The 21,803-nt window shown below is 36.7% G+C and overlaps 1 protein-coding gene across 14 annotated transcripts in view; it reads left to right on the forward strand.

Moving 5' to 3' along the window:
- The window catches only part of LOC109095528 (GRB2-associated-binding protein 1), a 64,280-nt gene that overhangs the window by 26,783 nt on the left and 15,694 nt on the right, over positions 1-21,803 (forward strand). For 12 of the 14 annotated variants that reach the window (XM_042757927.1, XM_042757946.1, XM_042758013.1 and 9 more), the window contains 2 exons: positions 17,860-18,157; positions 21,430-21,655. In XM_042757927.1, coding sequence (XP_042613861.1) covers positions 17,860-18,157; positions 21,430-21,655 — 524 coding nt within the window. Of the gene's footprint in view, positions 1-2,508; positions 2,767-13,205; positions 14,145-17,859; positions 18,158-21,429; positions 21,656-21,803 lie in introns of those variants that run through there. The other 2 variants (XM_042757988.1, XM_042757996.1) reach the window with 2 other exon arrangements.

Here is a 21,803-nt window from a genome sequence, read left to right on the forward strand (position 1 = left end):
GGTCATAGAGCATGAAGAAAAGGGAGACTAAGGAATTTACCCAAGAACAGAGAGAGCAGAGCATTTTTATTCCAACCTTTGTTCCACTGGACTTTACTTTCATGTCTTCCAGACCGCACATACTGAATGTGTGTCCACACTTCATGTTAGGTTATAGCTCACTTCCCTTTGTGCAAAACCTGATGTTGATGTTCTGTAGAAAAATAGTGCCAAAATGTGTTAGGTGTTGATAGAAACTAAACCCTGCTTTTGCTTGACCGTATGCAAATCTGTCTAACGGTAGGTGAGAAAAAATCATTAAAGTTCAAGGTTGGACTTTCTGACTCATTATTCACATAAACATTCCTTCAGGTACTCACTTGTGAACTGACTCTCGGCTGCCCAGCAACATTAACAATATGAACATGCACATATTGCTTGGATTTTAGTAAAGAAAATGCATGCTAATGTGCGTGTACAGTATCTACAAGAAAAATATAATTGCATTTGGTAAAGTTCCACTGTTGTTGTGAACGAATTACGTTTGCGCTACCCAGCAAGTGATAGTGCTGATCTCTGAATCTTTCCAGTTTATTTGGATGCACTTTTAATCAGTTTCCTAAACAAAGTTCAGGCCAGACCTTCATATTTTTCTGTCAAAATGCTTTTTTTTTTTTTTTACCAGTTACCACTATGCTAACCAAACAAAGAAAAGCAATAAATATAAATATAGAGAGAGATAAATATAATATGTAATTTAATGTTAGAGATGTTTTTACTGTTGAGGTTGATTTTGGTCGATCAAGTGTAAGTGTAAGTATAGTTCAGGTCAAATTTGAAGCTTCAGATGGTGAAAAATGATGACAGATATGTAATGCAATATTCACATAGTGCATCACCAGGCTAAAGATACACACATGGAAAGTGAAAGTTTTTTTTTTTTTCACATCACTGAAGCAGTATGCAGGCACATCTTTCTTATTAGGCACAGGTGAGTGCAGTCATGAGCTGAGCCTGAGCTATCTCTAACATCTAGGCTTCAGCCTAGTCTTAGACTAAAATGCATGTCTGAGCTGTTTTACCTGAAAGGAACTTGCACTGACACATCTTAAAATATGTGTCATTGATTTGCCTCGAGATTCACACCAGTAATGTTTTTTTCTCTCTAAGGCACCTTTATAAAAACAACATAAATGTCCTAATTAAACTATGGCTTAAACCTAACTTAATCTAAACCCTGTCTGTGAAGCCAGGCCCTATTGTCCTAGTACCTGATTTTAAAAATATATAGTCAAGCCAGCTGCAATGAATATAGTGCTGTGCACTTATTATGATAAATATGGTAATCTGCAGGAAAAACTTAATGCTCATTAAGTTGACCAGTGAGTCCAAAAATTGTTAGATGAATGCAGAGATTTCTAAAAGTAGATGAGACATGTCTAACCCGTATTGCTTCATCCCTGAAAAGCTGTTTAGCAGGTGACCTCATAATATGGCAGGTGCTTTATAAATCTCACTAAAGCTGTTCCTTTAAGTGGTCTTCTCTTTATGTTCAGCTAAGAGAATCACTGTGTGATAGCTTCATTTGGTGGGTCACTCTTGCATTCGATTAGATTACACAGGCCTGGAAAGCATTAGATAGTAATGGGCTGGTGAGCTGCTCAAGGAGGCAGAACTTGAGTGCTTCAGAATGCAGAATGCCAAAAATTCTTTGCTTTGAAATATATTACTGGAATAAAGCATCCTCCACTCAGGCAAATTCAGTGGACACACATATTTCAGATTGTTGTGGTTTGTGAAGTCTAGAAGTCTATTTCAATTTTGACAACACGTGCCAAATATTTTTGTACAGAAAACTGCCTTCACCCCAAAATAAAATTCTGCCATTGTTGACTCACCTTCATGCCATTCCAAACCCATGCAACACAAAACATTCATTTTTGAGGAAAGCTCTGGCACTTTTCCATATAATGAAAGCAATTTTTTTTTCCCATTTGAATTATATACTGTATTAAAAGTCTTTAAAAAAAACATGCAATACATTTTTGGAGTGTTCATTGCTGATTCTCACTGATCCACAACTCAACTAAAGAAATTTTATTGATTATAAAAATAGCATGTTGACAGCATTTAATACCAAACTTCTTTGGTTTTGCATGTCTTATCACATATCATAGTTCCACATCTAATTTCTAATGGTGCCATATTTGCTGTAAGAGCTACAGTGGTGGAGAACATTTTCAGTAAATTTGTCAGTTTTGTCACCTTCAGAAGATGTGTAAGATTTAATAAAGATTTCAAAGACTACTTTTATGATAGTTTTATAGTGCTTTTTTGTCATTTTAGACCTTGACAACCCCAGTCCCCATAAATTTTCATTGCTTGGAAAAGAGTGACCATGGTATTCTTTAAAATATTATATATATGACTTCAAAGTTTTTGGACTTGAGGACACTCCCAAAAAGTTCAAAAATGTGTTTTGCTTTCTTTTTCTTTCTGAAGTGTCCTGTCAGCATGAGTGCGTGTGTTTATGTTTATTTGCGTGCACACCCTTTCTCTGCTTTTGCCTTCAGTCAACCCCAACCCCTCTGATTTAGTGGTCATGGTTTTTAAGGCGTTCTGGGAGGGCCTGATTACCCATGCACAGGAAGTCAGAGGTGGGAGAGGTCCCTCCAGAGTTCCATGTAAAAAGACTGGTATTCTTGATAAAGACTCACTCGTGCTACACATAACAGACACATCCCTCTCGGCTCTGCCCTGACTGCCATTGGAAACTGTATTTGAAGGGTAAGCTCACTGCCTGTTGATTGCTTTAAGGTCTGATTTGACCCAGGATGGGTTGTGTAGGGTTACGGTGCTGGTGTTTGTAGCAAAGGATAATTTTGCACCATGCAGTCTTGCTTTTGGCTGCTTATTTGTCTTAAAGCATTGCTATGGTGCCGTTCTGAATTGAGGAGGTTCAGGGTGTTTTCTTTCTGTTAAAGCAGTGCACCCTTAGGTTGACCTCTAATCAGAGAGTCAACTAACTGTGTTGCTGCATTGTACTAAGTTGTGGTCAGGGATCAGAATATGACACGCTTAATTTCTGTAATAAATGTGTTGGAGAGGGCTGTAATTACTGGCTTGGTATTACTGTGAAAGTATTTGAATGTGTGAGTGGATTTGTGGGTAGTCAAACAGGAGTGATACCTGGAAAAACCAAATGGGAAGAATTGTTATTTTCAGATAAAGGATTTCTAACATCTTATTGGAAGCTTGGTGCATGAGACAGAGCAAAATATGTTGCAGACTACTTGGACAGAAAGAATCAGAATAGATTGATATCATGGGTTCCACAAAGCAGTACAACATATATCAACATCATATCAGCATCTTAGAATGATTTCTGAAGGACTTGAGTAATGGCTGCTGTAAATTCAGCACATTGTAAAATATATAAAATTCCATTTTCCCTTAATTTTCATAGTATTTCACAATATTACTTTTTTTTTTTTTTTTTTTTTTTTTTTTCTGTTTTTGATAAAATAAATACAGCCTTAATAAGAGACTACTTTCAAAAATGTGAAAAATTGAAAAACAGACCCCAAATTTTTGAATGGTAGTGTCCCTTGCATCAGAATGGGATGTTCCATAATTGAACGCACGTTGCATCATCATATCTGCTTCCAGTGCAGATTAGTTTTTTGCGATTATGAGATTTTGACGGTATGATAACCACGGTATTGTTACAGCTCTAAAATGTGCTATTTTAAAATGTCTTTAAAAAAAAAAAAAAACTTTTTTTCCCCACTTAACACAATATATTTTATTTCTGAGCAACATAACGAATAATTGGAACAGTAGTATTTGTTTATTTTTTTTCTTTGATTTGGTTCTGAAATGTTTGCTGAATTGTGGGCTGTCCTGCAGCTTTTGCAGTGGATGGTTGATTTGCTGCTAGAGCTGCTGCTGCCCTAAAAAGAAGAAAAATAAAGACTGACATCTTTAACCGTAATCTGTTATTTAATTTTAGTTACATAATTGATATACATATCATTTATATTGTTTCATAACATTTAGTTATATAATTTCATATACATAATTTGATTTAATACTAGCCCAATTTGCTTAAAAAACAGAATGTTCTGACTAGCTTCGTGAAATTATACTACATGCCTGAACGAAACAAACAGCAGACGGACTGAATGAGACGCAGATTCACTCTGACAGCAGGTGGCGCTTATGGGACAGCAGCGATACAGCGTTTCCTTGGTTGCTGCTGTAAACAAAGCAGCGCTGCACCAAAACACTGCTTTAATATGAATTATACAGAGACGAGATGAAAAAAAAATACCATCTAAACTTTTCAGTTCCCCTCAGAAACGCATTCATATAAACCCCCAAATCAATATTTAGAATTTTCTTCCTATAGTTTGTGCATCATGAACAGTGAGTGATCTGCCTGCTATAGTATTTTTCTCTTTGCGTCCATCTTCAGCGCCTCTGGCCTGTATTAACGGGCATTTACAGACTTCATATTTTCCCATAAATAACATTTTGGAAAATGATTGCATTGCTATGCAGTTTGTGCAAGTCCAGAACAGGGATCGGCTGCAATAAAACAAAAAATGGCCGGTTGCCGATGATTGCATAAATTCCAGGGGAAGCTCCTTTGGCCATCCTACAAATGTGACTGACTGCTCGCACCAACTGGAGGGAAGTACCAAGTATACCCGGGCCTTAAGACAGAACAGGCTGCTATTTAATCATTGAGTAAGAAATAGAATGATTTCCAATTGGTTGTAGATTTTTTGACAGTGCAGTTTTATTTTTAAAAAAAAAGGTCAAGCCTCAAACCAAAAACATCCAGAACAAAATGAAGATTTGTAGAGCACGAGATTTTATCAGTTAGAATGCAGCAAGAAAAACCTTGGGAACTGTTCTCTCTGCTTGACTGATACTGTGTAGGTCTTTAATAGAAGAGTCCGCTCAACTATTCATACTGCAAGGCCAGCCGTGCCTTTCAGAACATTGGCTTTCGAAGTCATCACAAGGATGCAAGATAAGGATAGTAAAAGGTCTTCTCGTCCATGCCATAGATGACGAATGTTATGACGATATACCAGTGTGACACTAGGAGGTCGCAGCGCACCGCTTGCACATCACAAATGGTGCATCGGTGTGACACACATACGGAGTTAAAATAGACATTCATTTTTTGTTTTTATCACAGATAACAAAGGCTGATTTTCCAGAGCTATTGGAATGACACAAAAGGCCTTTGTGGATTCTCCTCCTTCTAGTCTTCCTCTCCTCATGTGCTGTGTTAGCAAGGCCAGGGTGGCCAAAAACTCCTGACACTCCAGAGTTAAACGCCTTCAAGAACTGCATTGTTCCTCTACACAGCCTAGGGGACTTCAGAATGATTTGCATGGTTGTAATGTGGAATGGGGTTTGGTCTGATATTCAGAATGCTTTGTAGAGATAGAACTGTAATGCAAACTTAAACATCAGGAATTTAAAAAAAAAAAGAAAAAAAAAAAATCCTTAATGTGATTTAAAAAAATGTTAGAAGCCATTCAGTTTACTGCCTTTTTGGTCAGTAACTGCAGTTTTTTTTAGTTTAGAATATTTTGTGTTTTAGGATAGTGCCCAACTGTTTACATAGCTGTCCTACTTGACTGACATGGTTCATATGAGCCTTTAAAAAAAATAATGTAGCATATTGTGTTTTCTCACCAGGTACTCAGGTCTTTCATCTTTAACCCACTATACTCATGTCTTTCAAAAAAATCTATGACTTTCTTCCTTGGAATGCAAAAAAATTTTTAAGGGATTATTCACTGAGAACGATTTGTGTGCATCTCGCTTAGACTCTTGAGACCGACTTATTGTTCTTTTCTTTTCTTTTTTCTTTTCTTTTCTTTTCTTTTCTTTTCTTTTCTTTTCTTTTCTTTTCTTTTCTTTTCTTTTCTTTTCGTAATGAAGTGTAATGCACATTGAGTGGAAGGACAGAAATCTGTCAGGTTTCATTAAAATACCTTCATTTGTGATTTGAAGATGAATAAATGTTACAGTGAGTAAATGATAGAATTTTCTTTCTTTTTTTGGAAAATTCTACACTTTTTAAGAAAATTCAGAAAAATATGAGTTTGAGTTGAACACCAGAATTCACTGGAAGTGAATTGTTATTTGTTACATATATTTTGTTGTGGTAAACTACTTCATTGATAAAAGCATTTTGCAAACATACTTCTAGGGCTGCACGGTTAATAGAAATTAAATCGCAAAGGCAATAAATCACGATTAGGCAGAAGCTGCGACTGTCATGCATATCTTTCAGTGAAGCACAGCTCTGTGATCATTAGTAAATCTCCATCCAAAGGCCAGAGAGTGCTCTCTTGCTAAAACTCCAAATAGGCCCTGCAGAAGAAATCAGGAAATGCCTGTAGCAGTTACTAAATAAACAGAAGATTTAACTGCTTTCATTGATTCAGCTACGACAATATATGGTTTATCTGAGTTCGCCTTATTATAATGTTTATTATAATAAAGTATATAATAATGCACTGCTAATCAACATAACCTTTATAACTGCTTAGTATACTATGAAATATGTTGCATGCCTTATTCTGTGTAAGAAGCCACATCACCTCACAGAAGGATTTATTTCAAACACTTGTCTGACATTATGAAGTGAGTTTGGAGTAAAAACATGTTATTAAATGTGGTATTTTCATGTACTTTCAGATGGAATAGCATTTACTACACTGCAGTTCACTAACAAGCTACGCAAACAGCTTTCATTATCGCAGAACAATATCTTCGATTTCATTTTCATGCAATTAAATCATCTGCGATTATGAATGTGATTTTGTCAGTGACCTACGGCGCTGTGTAGTAAATGCTGCTCCATCTGAAAGCACGTGATGGAGATTTACTACTGATTAAAGAAACCGGCTTTACTGACAAGATGCGCATGACAATCGCATTTGATTAATCGTGCAGCCCTACATACTACAGTTCAGAACAGCATAACGCCACTGTGGCAAAATTGCTGATGTAATGATTCTTTAACGTTTATGTGTGCCCATATCTTGTTATAAACAAAATTACATGAATCGTTGTGTTTGCTAGGCAGGATTAAACAATCAATCTTATGGTTTCCTGCAAGTGTCTAGTTGTGGGCCCAAGTCATGTTGACGCTTATTTGAAACAGTATGTGGAAAATGGGAGAAATGAGAAGTCTACTGCTACTGCTCTCAGTTCTCTTTTCTTGTCTTTTTAGTTTCTGAAGGAGAAATTAACAAGAACCAGTGTACAACTTTCCAGTGTACAAAAGTGTGAACTTTCAGTCCTTAGGTAAAATCCTAGAGAAGTGCTAGCTAGTTGCTGTGCGAAGTTCTTTTAGTAGTTTTAGTTTTTCATAGTTTTAATCTTTTTAGAGATTTCAAGCTATGCTCATCACCAAACTCAGCACAGTACTAAAGGCTTTTCTGACTGAGAAAGCTTAAAACAACCTAACAATACTCTGAAACTGACTTGACCCGCATCCCTTCAGATTTTGTCAAGCTAACATTGGAAAGTCTGTCTTGACAATCTTTGGTTTTCATCTTTTTTTTCAATCATGCTTTTAAGTAGCTAGTCATATGATCAGTTTTAGAACGAAATTAGGAAAGCTATTATTGCTGAGGCCAACAAAGGGCTATCAAGCAGAAAGTTGGTTTGCACTGTTCCTATTCCAGTATGATGCATCTTAGATCACCACAGAGCAAGACTCGTTTTGAAAGGCAAATATTACATGTCAAAGGCATACTTCTGTGTAAACCACTTTAAAACCAGCATGTGGTGTTAATGTTTTTTCCTCATGTTGTTTCTGGCTTTTCTTAAGAGTTTCTAACAGTGTATGTTTTGTATCACAACATTGTAATAGAAACATTGCAATAAAAAAATCTGACACACTCTTTTAAAGTGAATTCCTCAAAGGAAACGTTGAAAGTCAAATGGGTAACATATGTCTTAAAACCAAAAGTTTATGTAGAATTATTAAAAGTATTATGTCTTAAGCAGAGCTCAACAAGGATAAGAGAGTGAGAAAATGTGTTGTCATATTCTCTTTTCATGCAGTGCTACATTGTGACTATATGTGTGTGTGTGTGTGTGTTTGTATATTTATGCATGTAACAAAACATATACATACATAGAAAATCCTTTTCTCTTGCCAGTATTACTACTGGTCTCACTACAAAAAAAACAAACAAATAAAAAGAGACTGACTATAGAATGAGATTATACAGCGTCATTACAGAGTTAGGAATCCAGGCTGTTTTGTAGTTTCATGCTGTCACTAGAAATGAAGTAAGTGCGAGAGCGTGAGTTGGAAGATGAACAAACAAGTGGCAGGTGTGACCCAACCTGGGCTTTGCCCTGACATGTAGTTGACAGCGTGTTGTTGGCAGAAAGGCATCCCGACACACCCCTCTTTACACTGGAGCATTTCAACAATACTTGCACATGCTCTCATAGCTTTTTAGGGCCCGAGCACCAGTGGTGCAAGGACCCTCTTGGAATTGCTTTCTTCTTCTTCTTCTTCTTCTTCTTCGTCTTCTTCGTCTTTGCTGCTGGTTCTGCATCTGCTGCTGCTCCTGTGTCTGCTGCTGCTTCTGCATCTACTTCTGCTTTTTCTTCTGCTTCTGCTTCTTCTTCTGCTTCTTCTTCTTCTTCTTCCTCTTCTTCTTCTTCTGCTCCTCATCCTCCTCCTCCTAAGTGAATTGCATTTTTGAGGGCCTAAACATGCTTAGACTCACAAAACTTTGCACACTCATCAGAACTGGCAAAATTTTACATTTGATGTGGGGTTCAGAATTGGGCGTGGCAAAATGGCTCGATAGCACCACCTATAAAATTTCAACGAAGCGCCACTGCCGGTATGTTTCACGTACGTGTACAAAATCCGGTACATGCATGTAATGTCCCAATAACTACAAAAAAATCTCTTGGAGCAAAATCCTGAATGCAAAAGGAACTCACCCATTTTGAATTTCCTGTACGAATTTTGTGCATTTTTTTTGCCATTTTTGGGCTTCGTACTTAACAAACTCCTCCTACAGTTTTAATTGGATCATCTTCAGATTTGGTAAGTGTAATAATAAGGACTTTGCAATGTTAAATTGCGAAGATCTTGAGTTTTCATTGAAGGGTTTGTCCGTGGCATACAATGTCTCTTCTGCCTGTGAAGACATCTAAAGGCCAATAATCAGTTAAAATCATGGCGCCACCTGTTGGCAACAAATGTCATGCTTTACACTAACCCAAACATAGCATGTTCAATCTGTACCAGACTTCACATGTTTGATGAAAGTCCTGGCCTGAAGACATCTACATGCCAATATTCAGTTATAGTCATAGTGCCACCAGCTGGCAGCAGGAAGTTTGGCACATATACATGACTGACATATTTCTCCTATATTTACCACTTTAAAAGCATATTGCCCACCGTTCACGATTTTCTTAAGGCCACCGGGTAGAGGTGGCTCCAGGTGTGAGGGCCCTTTCAAAGCTGTATGCAGCTTTAATTATTTCTGTGACCAAACCTGATACCCCACTCTTCCTCTTACCTTCCACATCTGTCCTGGTTTGACAAACTCTGACACACTGACCGCAAGCCACTGCACCGTTACCTGCACATATACGTCATTGTATTTGCTGGAGGTCATTCATGTGATGCTATCATGTTAGATCTCATTTGTCTGTTTAATGAGTGCAAAATCAACTTTGTTCTGCCAATCAAAATCCATTTAAATGAATCATCTTTGCATGTGGCTTAGTTGGCACTGACTGTCATGCAGCCATGTTTACTGTCCACGGGATGACCTAAAGACAGGGCTGTAGCATGAAGAGATGGATGGGAATGAGACTTAAGAGAATGATGTCATGCAGAGAGCTAGTGGATGATGAGGGGGAGGTGCCCACATGTGTCTTCATGTGTTCAGGTCTGGGCAGGCCAGTTCTATTATTATGCACTTAGCCGCCATCCCATCGGTTACTAGCCTTTTAACCCAAACACACAGGGCTGTTTCCTCATGTTACATAGGGTGGTGGTAAAAAGGAGCTGGTTAGCTTCAGTCCTATTAAGGAGTGACCAAGAAAATTAAAATATTGATTAATCAGCATTAATCTCAGGTCACTGCAGGTTATGGCTACATGCTAGTCTGCTAGTCTGTTTAAAGATATGTGATATGATATATTATTTTATACTACTTTTGCTAGATAAATGAAGGATGGACTGTTTTTATAATTTGAATATCAATTGTTTCAACCATTGTTTTAACCTATTAATTTTTTTTCTGCATATCAAATAATAATTTATTACTACTACTACTAAATTATAGTAATAAAAATAATACACATTTTCCCTAGATTTACATAGAGCTGCATGATAAATCAAAATGGAATCGAAATCGCTATTCAACAAAAGCTGCAATTGTCATGCGTATCTTTCAGTGAAGCACGGTTCTGTGATCAGCAGTAAATCTCCATCCGAAGGCCAGAGGGCGCTCTCGCGCTGGAACTCCAAATACGCCTCACAGAAGAAACCCAGGGAATGCCTATAGCGGTAGCTAGATAAACAGAAGATTTGACTGCTTTTATTAATTCAACGTGACTGACTAATAAACACACAATTATGACAATATATGGTTTATCTGAGTTATTAGTATTATTATAATTTTCATTAAAATAAAGTATATTTATAATGCAATGGCTTTATCACTGCTTAGAATACTATGACATATGTTGCGTGTCTTATTCTGTGTAAGAAGCCACATCATCTCACAGAAGGATTTATTTCAAACACTCCACTGACATTATGAAGTGAGTTTGGAGTAAAAATATGTTATTAAATGTGGTATTTTCACATGGTTTCAGATGGAGCAGCATTTACTACACAGAGCCGTAGTTCACTGAGAAGCTACGCAAACTTTATCGCAAACGATTTCTTCGATTTCATGATCATGCAATAAAATCGTCTTCCATTTTATTTCCATAACTTGTCAAGTGAACTACAACTCTGTGTAGTAAATACTGCTCCATCTGAAAGCACGTGATGATGATTTTCTGCTGATTACAGAGCCGGCTTTACTGACAAAATGCGCATGACAATCTCATACAATTAATCGTGCAGCCCTAGATTTACATATTCTTAAAAGACAGTTTTCAATATTTTTCTTTTCTGAGCTGTTTTTGTTTTTTATAGTATGGGAGGACATGCAGGCAAAGATGATCTGATGTCTGTTTTAGCAAAAAGGAATATTTCTCAGCATGTAACTTTCACATTGCCTATAAACGTGCCCATCAATTAGCTGTCCAGTAAAGTGCAGACTATGGGTCTCACACACACATGATATGTGGTGCTCTTCACTGTACAGTCAAGATGGAGTGTCTTTGGCAGGCAGATGCAAACATGTCATGGTTATTCCGTCTCGGAACGATCTCACACTTACAAATGATCCAACTGTCAGTTCTCACACACTCTCCAGCTCTGATCTCCTTAGAAACAACTGATCTAATTTGTGTTCTCTTCTAGTGTTCACAAACACTGAACCATCTCATCTTACTGGTATGTGATATTTCAGTCAGGACCACTCTGTTTGATTAAGATTATAGTAGAGGTGTAGAACATTATTTTGGCAGCAGGCATTACTCTGAAGGGTTCAGATTCTAAACTGTTCACAAGCAAACCTCACTGAGGTTTGAAACTCCCAAAGCTTAATGTAGTTACCAGAGTTTTTAATATGCAGCAGATATAAAATTCCATGCAAAATTTATACATGCCTGTAAATGTGACTGGACAAGATTAAGCAACGATTAGCTGATAAATGATTTCCGTGGACAAGACACTACGTCATCATGCCTGCATAAGGAGGAGTTGGGGATGGAGGAGGGTAAGCGCATATCTGTGCCACAGACTAAGGCAAGTGTGATTAGAGATGTACTTCTATATCTTATTTAATTGTAGTGGGAGGAGTTAGTCAGCTGAGCGTCAGCTGTTGCTGCCTGTCACGCTGTGGTCTGCCTGAACTACACTTGAGCTCCATTCATTACTCAAACTACATGTGTTGAAAATTAGACCACAGTTTTATCACAAAATTTTGGACATAGTAATATTTACTACACACATAAAACATTGTGAGAACAATAGTGTTTTGCAGTTTGTCATGGTTTGTGGTTATGGTTGAATGAATTTTCTATCAATACTCAAACAAAGAATATTATCAGAAATCTCAAAATGCACTTATAACTTCTAAAATGAATTCTACGCAAACCTGTTTAAACAACATAGGCTTATTGAAAATGTTCCTCTACTTATATTTTTAAAAAAGCTTTGCATAAAATTCACTACAATTTCCAGCTGAAATGAACTGTCAGAAAATACAAACAACTTTTATTCCTTTTCACACAAATTATGATTATGGGGGCAGATTATCTATTAATAAATACTTCGTTTTGAAGGTTTCTTGCACTGTAGTATGTTATGACCTCAAAATGCTTTTACCACAGTGAATCTTTTGTAAACTAATATATTTTGAAGTTTGCATCACATAATCTGCTCCATATGTATGATATGGTAAACTTGCTTGGTAGCTCACCTAGTAAGAATTGCACTTGTGATGCAGAACGCTCTGTATAACAGAGCTTGAAGATTCATAGAAGCAAGCTTAAATGGCATGGTTGCTTCAGCAAGTGTGTTTTAATCTCACGTTTCCCGTTGTTAACACTGTCGGTTGGGTTTAGTGTAGGTGATTACGCTTTTGTCAAGTGCAATAGAGCACTAACCTTTTAGCGCAACTCATCGGACATTTCATTTCCAAACTACCGTGATGCAAACAACAAACAACGTAATGAAACATTGCCAGATTCATGTTCATCTGTTTCGGGTAACACTTTGCATGCTTTTTGCGCCACTCACTGGACATTTCACTTTGAAAATTTTGCAAAACTTGCAACAATGTAATATCATTTTGCAGGAATTTCATCACACAAACATATTTCCAGTGAGACTGGGTTGTGATTGTACTATATATTAATTTACTTTTTGTAAGTTACTTATTTTATGCTAATATATTTATCTGCAATGTAACATCCTTCCTCTATTTTAAGTTCTCTCGCTTCCAAGTATTTGTGTCTCTTTCAAATTCTTTATTTCTGAGTGATGCATTTATTTTCCTGCTTTAATGATCTACATTCATATTCTGCAAACATTTTGGACCACTCAGTGCTGCATTCAAAATCACATATTCCAAAAGAGACATGTAATAATTTCAAACAACGATGATGAGAACAGTAGAAGAGGATGTTGAGAAGTGGAGAAGCACAAACACTTTACATGTCTACATGTTTCAGAAAGCCCAATATGATTGTGCACCTCATCTAAAATACAGTGCAGAGTAATGCGCTTGGAATTCCAGGCATGAGAGAAATGAATGCTGATGCATTGGCTGTCTATGCGAGTTGTGCCGTTTTGCTACGACAGCAACAGCTTGTGGTCTCACATTGGTTTGCATTTTTTATTATTTCTCTCTATCTCTTTTTTCCGTTGCTGTGCCTGATTACGTCAATTATCTGCAGAGAGACTGACCAGTCAGTGATTCAGTTCGGATGGCATTCCCCTATAGTTTGTCCCTCAATGGCATCTCTGTTAAGTCAAGACAGTGACACTGTGGCCCTATGCCTCTGTATGCATCACACTTGTGTGTATGTGTGTGTGTGCGTGAGGCAGACAGCTGCTGCCACACTTGGAGGGGCCTCTTCAATTTCGTCCCACCCTGTCCCCACTCCCTCTCCCTCCTTATACACACACGTTCATTTTACGTACTACTACTAGAGCTGGATGACTTTTCGGGATGTGGACTCGATCTTGAAACTCTGTAGAAGTGTAAGGAACTTTTGCAAAAGAGTCCATTTGGATGCCTGCAGGATTTAAAGGTGACCAGCTGTGGCCGTTGTTCTTTGAGAAAGGAGTATCTCACGTGCACTTCTCCTCAGATCAGTCTTTATCTAAGAGTCTTTGGCTTTATGTGCTCTTACAAGGCTTACTTACATTAAACAAAATGGAACATGCACGAACCACAGGTGGCTAAACACTACACTCTCTGTGCCTGCACTGGATTCAGAAGCTGGGACTCAAGGTAGGATTGATGTATTACAAAACCAGAGCAGGATGGCCGGATTGGTGTCATGTGGGAGTGTTTTTGTCTGAGATGATTACATCTGTACTGACAAAGGCAAGTGTGTCGATTAGATACCAGTGTTGTGTGTAGGTGAGAGAGAGAGAGAGAGAGAGAGATCACAAATGGGAGAGTGATGTTTATGGCTCACTCAGCTTGGCCACTTTCCTCCAAAATTAAGACACTGCTTCTCCAAAATGAAACGAGTTTGACATTTCTATCCCCTTCAGATCTCTCTACTGCAGCTGCCAGGAAAAAGAAGCTGTATAAGTCTATTCTAATATATATGTCCAAAATTAATAAATAATAAAAATACCAATAAAAAGAAAAATCTAGTTTAAAATGCATGTGGTAAGTTTTAGAAATGTAATCTTTGTATTCGTGTTGGTTTCAATTCTTTTTCAAATTTTTTTTTATTTTTTTTTTATCGAATGACTCTAAAAATGCCATAAGATGTAATTGTTCAGTCAAAATTTATAAGATTTCCCATACCCCTTAAATACATGCAAGTGTAGACATCTTAATCATTATTTTATATATATATATATATATATATATATATATATATATATATATATATATATATATATATATATATTATATATATAAATAAAAAATTAAATGTAAAAATGCCATTATTAATTCAGTTTTTAGAGATTGTACCACTTTAGATATTTTACAACCTGAACTAACCTTGCCATTTTATAAGGAGGTAAAATTATCAGATTTTAAGACTTTTTGACATTGACACTTAGTCGTGAGGGTCTACAGGGGTCCGCTCTGATATAAGGTTTTTTTTTTTGTTTTTTTTCTCTTCCTTGCACGTTTCTCTACAATGTTTGCACCAGTTGATTTGTTGGTTGCATCGTGTCACTTGATTTGGCAGACAAAGGTTTTTCAAATGTTTAGAATATTTATAATAAACCTTTTAATATGGCACCTGTTTTTTTTTTTTTTTAATTTTTTTATTAGAAATAATAAAAGTAACAATATGCCAATGAACCCAAGGTTTTCTTTTCAAGAATTTCATCCTTTTAATAATTTTTTTCTTTATTATGATATCAGGACAGTTCTTGACACTACCTTGATTTATTATTATTATTATTATTATTATTATTATTATTATTATTATTATTATTATTATTATTAATAATATCTAAATGAATGCTAAAAATGTTTATGAGAGGTATATTCATGCCTTTTTATCTATGACTTATCTATATACATACACATTTTGGATGAAAAAAGTAGCATCATATCATTGCCCCTTAATCATTATTTTATTGGTTTATTAAACATTTTATTGATTTAAACTTATCTGCATTTATCTTGTTTGACGTGAGTTCTCCTGAATGTTCACGGTTCACTGAAGCAGTTCTCTGCAGGATCTTTTTGTTCTGTCTGTGTCGTTGTACCCACGTAAGCTGATCCGTGTGACAGGTTAGCCAGGCTCTCTCCTGCCAGTAAACATACACATGCACACACTATCTGTGTAATATGAGCTTTGAATGCTTTGTTTTGAAGCGGCGGCTAGAATCTAAGAGGCCTCTGTGTCGGTTTAACCATAGTAGAGGAACAAAGCTAATGCTGTTAATTGTAGGACTTGTCCTGTCACACTCCATCTGATGTGCTTTTACCTCTTATCATTTATTTTTAAATAGAGTTTATATTGCAATTAAAATATTCAGCAGAGTGAAATGTTCAGTCTGAGACTGTTGAGCTTTCCAAACTTAATATGGGAGATATGATGCATGGATGATACTTCACTGGGAAATTTAGGTCACATCACACAATTAGGTCTGTCATGCTGATCAGATGTTGAGTGTCATGTTGTGTGTGTGTTTGGTTTGGCGTGGCGGGGCTGTTACCTCTTGTGTTGCCGTGCAGTGGGGTGATATCCAGAGGGCCAGAGCTTGGCTCTCTAACAAAGAGAACCCTGTGGATGGAAAAACAGCTGAGAGGGGGTGAGAGGGGGTGCAGTACAGCATTGTTAATCCCCTCCAAACCTGGTGGTAAAAAATAAACAACAACACAGATTGAGATTCCTGGTAGTCTGGCGGTTTAATGACAGAAGCCTGTGATCTTTTCCTCAAGGTTAATTTTCTAATCTTGTTTAAGACAGAGTGGTCTGTTGGAGTTTAAGGGCATATCTAAGCAAACAGTTGGAACTACTTCTTGTAACGTATTATCTGTATTTAGGTGTTATATTGCATATCTACTAGTTGAACTACTAGGGCTGTGCAAAACCAACTAATTAAGTACTCATTCTGCACCAAATTGATAAAGTTACTAGTTTAAACACTATTCAAATAAGTTTTGAATAGTGTTTTGGAAATACTGTATTAATATTCTATTAAAAACTAAGTTAACACTTTAGTTTAGGGTCCATTTCTCACTATTTACTATTAGTTTATTAGCATGCATATTACTAGCATATTGGCATATTGTTTATTAGTACTTACAAAGCACATATTAATGCCCTATTCTGCATGACCATATTTTAGATCCCTTAATCTTACCCCATACCGGAACCTGCAACTACTTTACTAATTATTAACAAGCTGCAAATTAGGAGTTTATTGAGGCAAACGTTACCAGTTAGTTAACAGTAAAAATTGGAACTTGAAATAAAGTGTTATCATAACGAATATTAATAATATATTTCAGGTTGTCCATTATACCATACAGTATTATTTATCCAGTTTCATTCTATCTTTTTGTGAAGGGATTTTTTTTCCTCCATCTGATGAATTTATTTCATTTTTATTATGCTTTTCATTTTCACATAATGTTGCCCTCTTTTTTTTATTTCCACTGTGCTTTACAGCCTCCTATCTGATAGATTCACGTAGGCTAGTTTTCAAAGAGTTGAACTGCTGCCCCCTTCACTTTGTCACTATCCATGACATTTTGAACTCAGATTTTTATGCAAATCCAGCATTTCTATTTTCCCTCTGTTTTAAATGGATAAAAACATGCATAATCAAGCTGAAATTGTCAGTTATCTCTTTTAGCGCGAGTGCTTCACAGGCTTTTTGGTGGTGTTAAATTGAAGTCTGTCTGTAGAGGGTTTAGCCAGTATCTCCAAGCAGAGTTTTGCCAGAGTGAGCCTGTCTGAACCCACAGTGTCCACTGAATGTGGCTGGATCAATAGGACCAGGTGTCTCAAAAACACTTGCAATGACTTTTGTAGGACTGAAACATCTCACAGTGCTTTTCTTGCAGTCAGTCAGTGTTAATTTGGTACTGTTCTTCTCATGTAATAATATTACATAACAGCACGGTTATTGCAGAAAGTTCTGATGAACTCTTCGTAGGCTGTGGACATGTTGTAAGTTCAGTCTTAACTCCATCCAGTAGATTTTTTGATACAAGTGGAGATTTTCTTCTGTTAAAAAAATGAGTGGGAGAAATTGCAATGGCCATCATGGCTGCTGTAAAAATGGAAGTCTTGCATTTGTTAAAATAGCCTTTTATTTTCTTGATTTAGAGTCATGCATTTAAGCAGACTATTTTATCCAAAACTTGTAAAGATGGCGGTCAACAGAACTGACTGACTTGAGTGGTACAGGACATAGCAAAATTGGTCAGGAGAATCATTCAATCAGTGACTTTTTCATTAGTCATGTGACTCTTTGAATGTGTTGTAGTTCATGGTTCTCCTCTCTCCTTTCAGGCATGGAAGAAGCGATGGTTTGTTCTGCGCAGTGGGAGGCTGTCAGGAGACCCAGACGTGCTGGAGTATTTCAAGAATGACCATGCCAAGAAGCCCATCCGCGTGATCGACCTGAACCTGTGCGAGCAGGTGGACGCCGGTCTCACATTCAACAAGAAGGACCTGGAGCACAGCTTCATCTTTGACATCAAGACTATCGACCGGATCTTTTACCTGGTGGCAGACACTGAAGAGGACATGAACAAGTGGGTGCGCTGCATCTGTGATATCTGTGGCTTTAACCCCACCGAATCAGAAGGTAAATCATGCCACATGCAAACGCACACGAAATAATTTAATGATTACGATTTCAAATGATTAAACAATACTTTAGTATTTTTGAGGAAGATATTTGATGGGACAGAAATCTAATTTATTCCAAATAATGAAATAATAAATGTTTTCAAAGGATGTTTACACGGATCATGTTAGTGAACATGATCTTAAACCGCATCTTGTACACCTGCACTTTATATAATAACAATACTAAGTAAACAGAAGATTTTCAAATACTACTGGCAAAACTCATAATGCACAACTTTAACTGCATATTGTCATATGAACTCACTTCTTTTTTTTTAACTCCCAGTCAGCATAAAGTCAGCATAAAATGGCTCTCAACAAGGCTGCATCTTTTTGATTAAAAAATACAGAAAAAGTAATATTGTGAAGTATTTTCATTTTCATTGTTTCAATGTATTTTAAAGTTTTTTTTTTTATTCCTCTGATGACAAAGCTGAATTTCCAGAAGCCATTACTAAAGTCTTCAGTGTCTCATGATCCTTCAGAAATCATTCTAATTTGCTGCTTAATAAACATTTTTATTGTTATCAATGTTTAAAACAGCTGTGCTCCTTAATGTTTTTTGCATAAATTCAACAATAGATTTATTTTTGTAATTTTTTTTTTTTTTTTGTTTAAAAATAAGTATTTTATTGACAAATCTATGCTTGGATTCTTGCACTCCCGTGCACTGCAGCCATTCACTGTAATCCAGATACGAGTTTGAAGTGCGAAAAAAAAAAAAAAAAAAAAAAAAAAAAAAAAAAGTGCTGTTTACAAGCCATTCACTGGTAATCAGTAGCAGATACGAGTCTGAAGTGCGAAAGCCCAAAGTGTCCCCTTAAGATTGACTAATTGTGGCACCTCAGGGTCTCCATCAGCTCAGCTATATTGATCTCAGATGCTGTCAGCTCACTTTGGCCTTCTTTAAAAGTAATGTGAAGTCCTGAAGCTTGTAAATACTGTTGTGGTAAATGATGCTCATGTTGGTTTCTAATGAGGAAGCAAATGTTTGAGCTATGGCTTAGGAAAACATTTGTGGTTGTACATCTGGCCTTCACTGTTTTGTGAACTTTTGCTACTGTATAGCATAGACACAGTCGAGAAAAGACCAGGAATAACTTCTTAAGCTGATTAGTCAAAAGGTTAAGCCTTCTGGGAGAACATCACGTAACAATTAATATTCATGATCAAAGACTCTGCGATAATTGGCCAAAGTTATAGGAAGCTTTTTAAATTTCAGCTTTGTTACAGTTTCAATAAAGTGTGTTTAGTAGTATATTTATAGTTTCTAAAATGAAGTCTTATAATAGTATTACTGCTGAATTTGGTATTGTGACACAACTATATTTTTCTACTTTAATGTTAAATGTATCTGTATTTGAAAATGTGGGACACATTCTCTTTCACTTTTTTAGCTGTATTGATAATGCATCATATCAAGAAAAGGACCAAACTGTTAGTGTCAAATTGTTCATTTTGTCTATTACAAATACACATAGAAGTCTGTCATTATTAGCCACCGATACTAAACAGGGTACTGAGAATGCAAATATGTAGGGGGATTTTCCAGGGCTTGGATGATTCAGCAGCAAGCCTGACAAACAAGAGTGGGGAGGGGAGAAGAATGAGGGAAGGAGGAAAATGGGAAAAAAAAAAAGTGAAGAGACAGAAAGAGACACGGTGGCCCTGACGGCCTTGAGCTGCCTGCACTTAGAAAGAGTCAAATGCATCCAGTGAATGAGTGGGTGTGTGTGGGTGTCAATGTGTGTGCGCACAAGTGATGTGTTTGTGTGCGTTTTACTGAATAACTGAAAGCAGAGTTTAAAGAGAGACTTGTACAAAACACGCACAACCACCACGTTAGCCGCACTCCACTGACCTTGAGAGTAGGCTGCTCAAAGAGAGATGGAAATAAAAATAAAAAAGTCAAAGTTAAAGAAAAGCTCTTTTAAAAGAACATAAACAAAAAGCTTTAAAAGATATCCTAGATGCCACAGAAAAACCGAGACTCCGTCATGGATTAGTGGTACTTTCATTAAGCGTCTTGTGTTCAGGGTTCCTCTCTGCACTGTTCTGCACTTTCACACGGCCTGTGTAGGATGGCGGCCTTAACCTTGATCAGTCCCTTTACAAAAACAAGCATTTAATTCTCTCTCAAAGTAACATGGTAATCTCTGTTCTTCATTTGAATTCTCATCTTCAGTCAATCGATCATTTTCAGTCAGTTTATTGTAAAATGTAACCATACAATACAAACTTAAAGACCCAGTGAAATCAGAAGGGGAGTTTTGTATTTTTTTTTAACCCATATCTACTAGCTTTGAAGCTAATCTATGTTAGTGTACTCCTAAAAACTGGCCTCGAGTTAGATGCACACAGTCTCACTGAAATGACTTGAATGCACCCTTTAACATGTTGCACATAAACATTTAGGTTTCAGTAGGAAGTACGTCAACATAGGAAGGAAATTCCATGGGGTCTTTGAGCTCTTTTGGTTGCAGACAGTATCCAGCCTGCTGTCGCCAACTTTTAGCTTTCAAAACAATGGAGAAACATGTTAATAATAATGCACTTACATTGGAGGTGTGTTTGGAAAATGTACATAATTGCAAGCAGGTCATAGAACTAAAAGCTAGTTATCAATTAATGGCATATAAATATAATTAATGGCATATATATAAAACTGTAATAAATGATTATCATGAGATGCTTCTCTCCATATTTTCCAAATTGCATATTCTATAAATATTCCAGAACCCAAAAGGATGAAATAATTACAAGGAAATAAATGGATGGATGGATAGAAAGATAGATCAAATATTTAAAAAGGTACAAAAATTTACTAAATATTAGTATTTCTTTTATTTTTTTGTACTTTCTTCCAATATATTTGCAACCACACATTGTAAATAATATTTAGTATAGAAATGTGCTAAATATTAGCATTTCGATAATTTTTTAAACGGCCAATACATTTTGCAACCACACATTGTATTTTCTTCAGTTCATTTGATTAGTTCACACTACTTTTTTTTTTTGCCTCACTTCACTTAGCTTACCAGAAGTCAGCCTGCGGAGGGGCTTTGACAATGCTAATTTGTTTTGTACAGGGATGGTTTCAGTCAAAGCTTTTGATTAAAACAATGCTGCCCTGAGCTTGATCTGATCTTAAGTGTATTTCAAAGCTTATGATCTCATAAAGTGTGAAGCTCAGTGTTAGTCTCTCCTCTCTTTTCTTTTATTCAGACTCTGCAAAGATCTCTCACCAAGTAAATGTGCCAGGCGGTATGGTGGTGGATATGGCCCCTAGTGGAGGGCCAGGAGGAGCCTCAGGGGCTTCTGCACTGGCCAACTTGCCTCCTCCCTACCAGCCTGTCAGCATCAGACCCTTGGGGTCCTCCTCCAGTCTGGATGAGCCTCAGGACTACCTTTGGCTGCTCAACTGTGAGAGCAAGAAACCAGAGCCTAACAGGTAAGATGTGTAACGCATCACACAATGTGAGGGGTATGTGTATATTAGCTATTTTAGAATGGGACTTATCCAGTATTTTGTAATGTAGGCCTGTTACTGTTTTGTTGTTTTTAAATCAGCTGATATATAGACCATCCACAAAGACACT

Source organism: Cyprinus carpio, chromosome A1 (assembly GCF_018340385.1).
Source record: "Cyprinus carpio isolate SPL01 chromosome A1, ASM1834038v1, whole genome shotgun sequence".
Taxonomy (NCBI): Eukaryota; Metazoa; Chordata; class Actinopteri; order Cypriniformes; family Cyprinidae; genus Cyprinus; species Cyprinus carpio.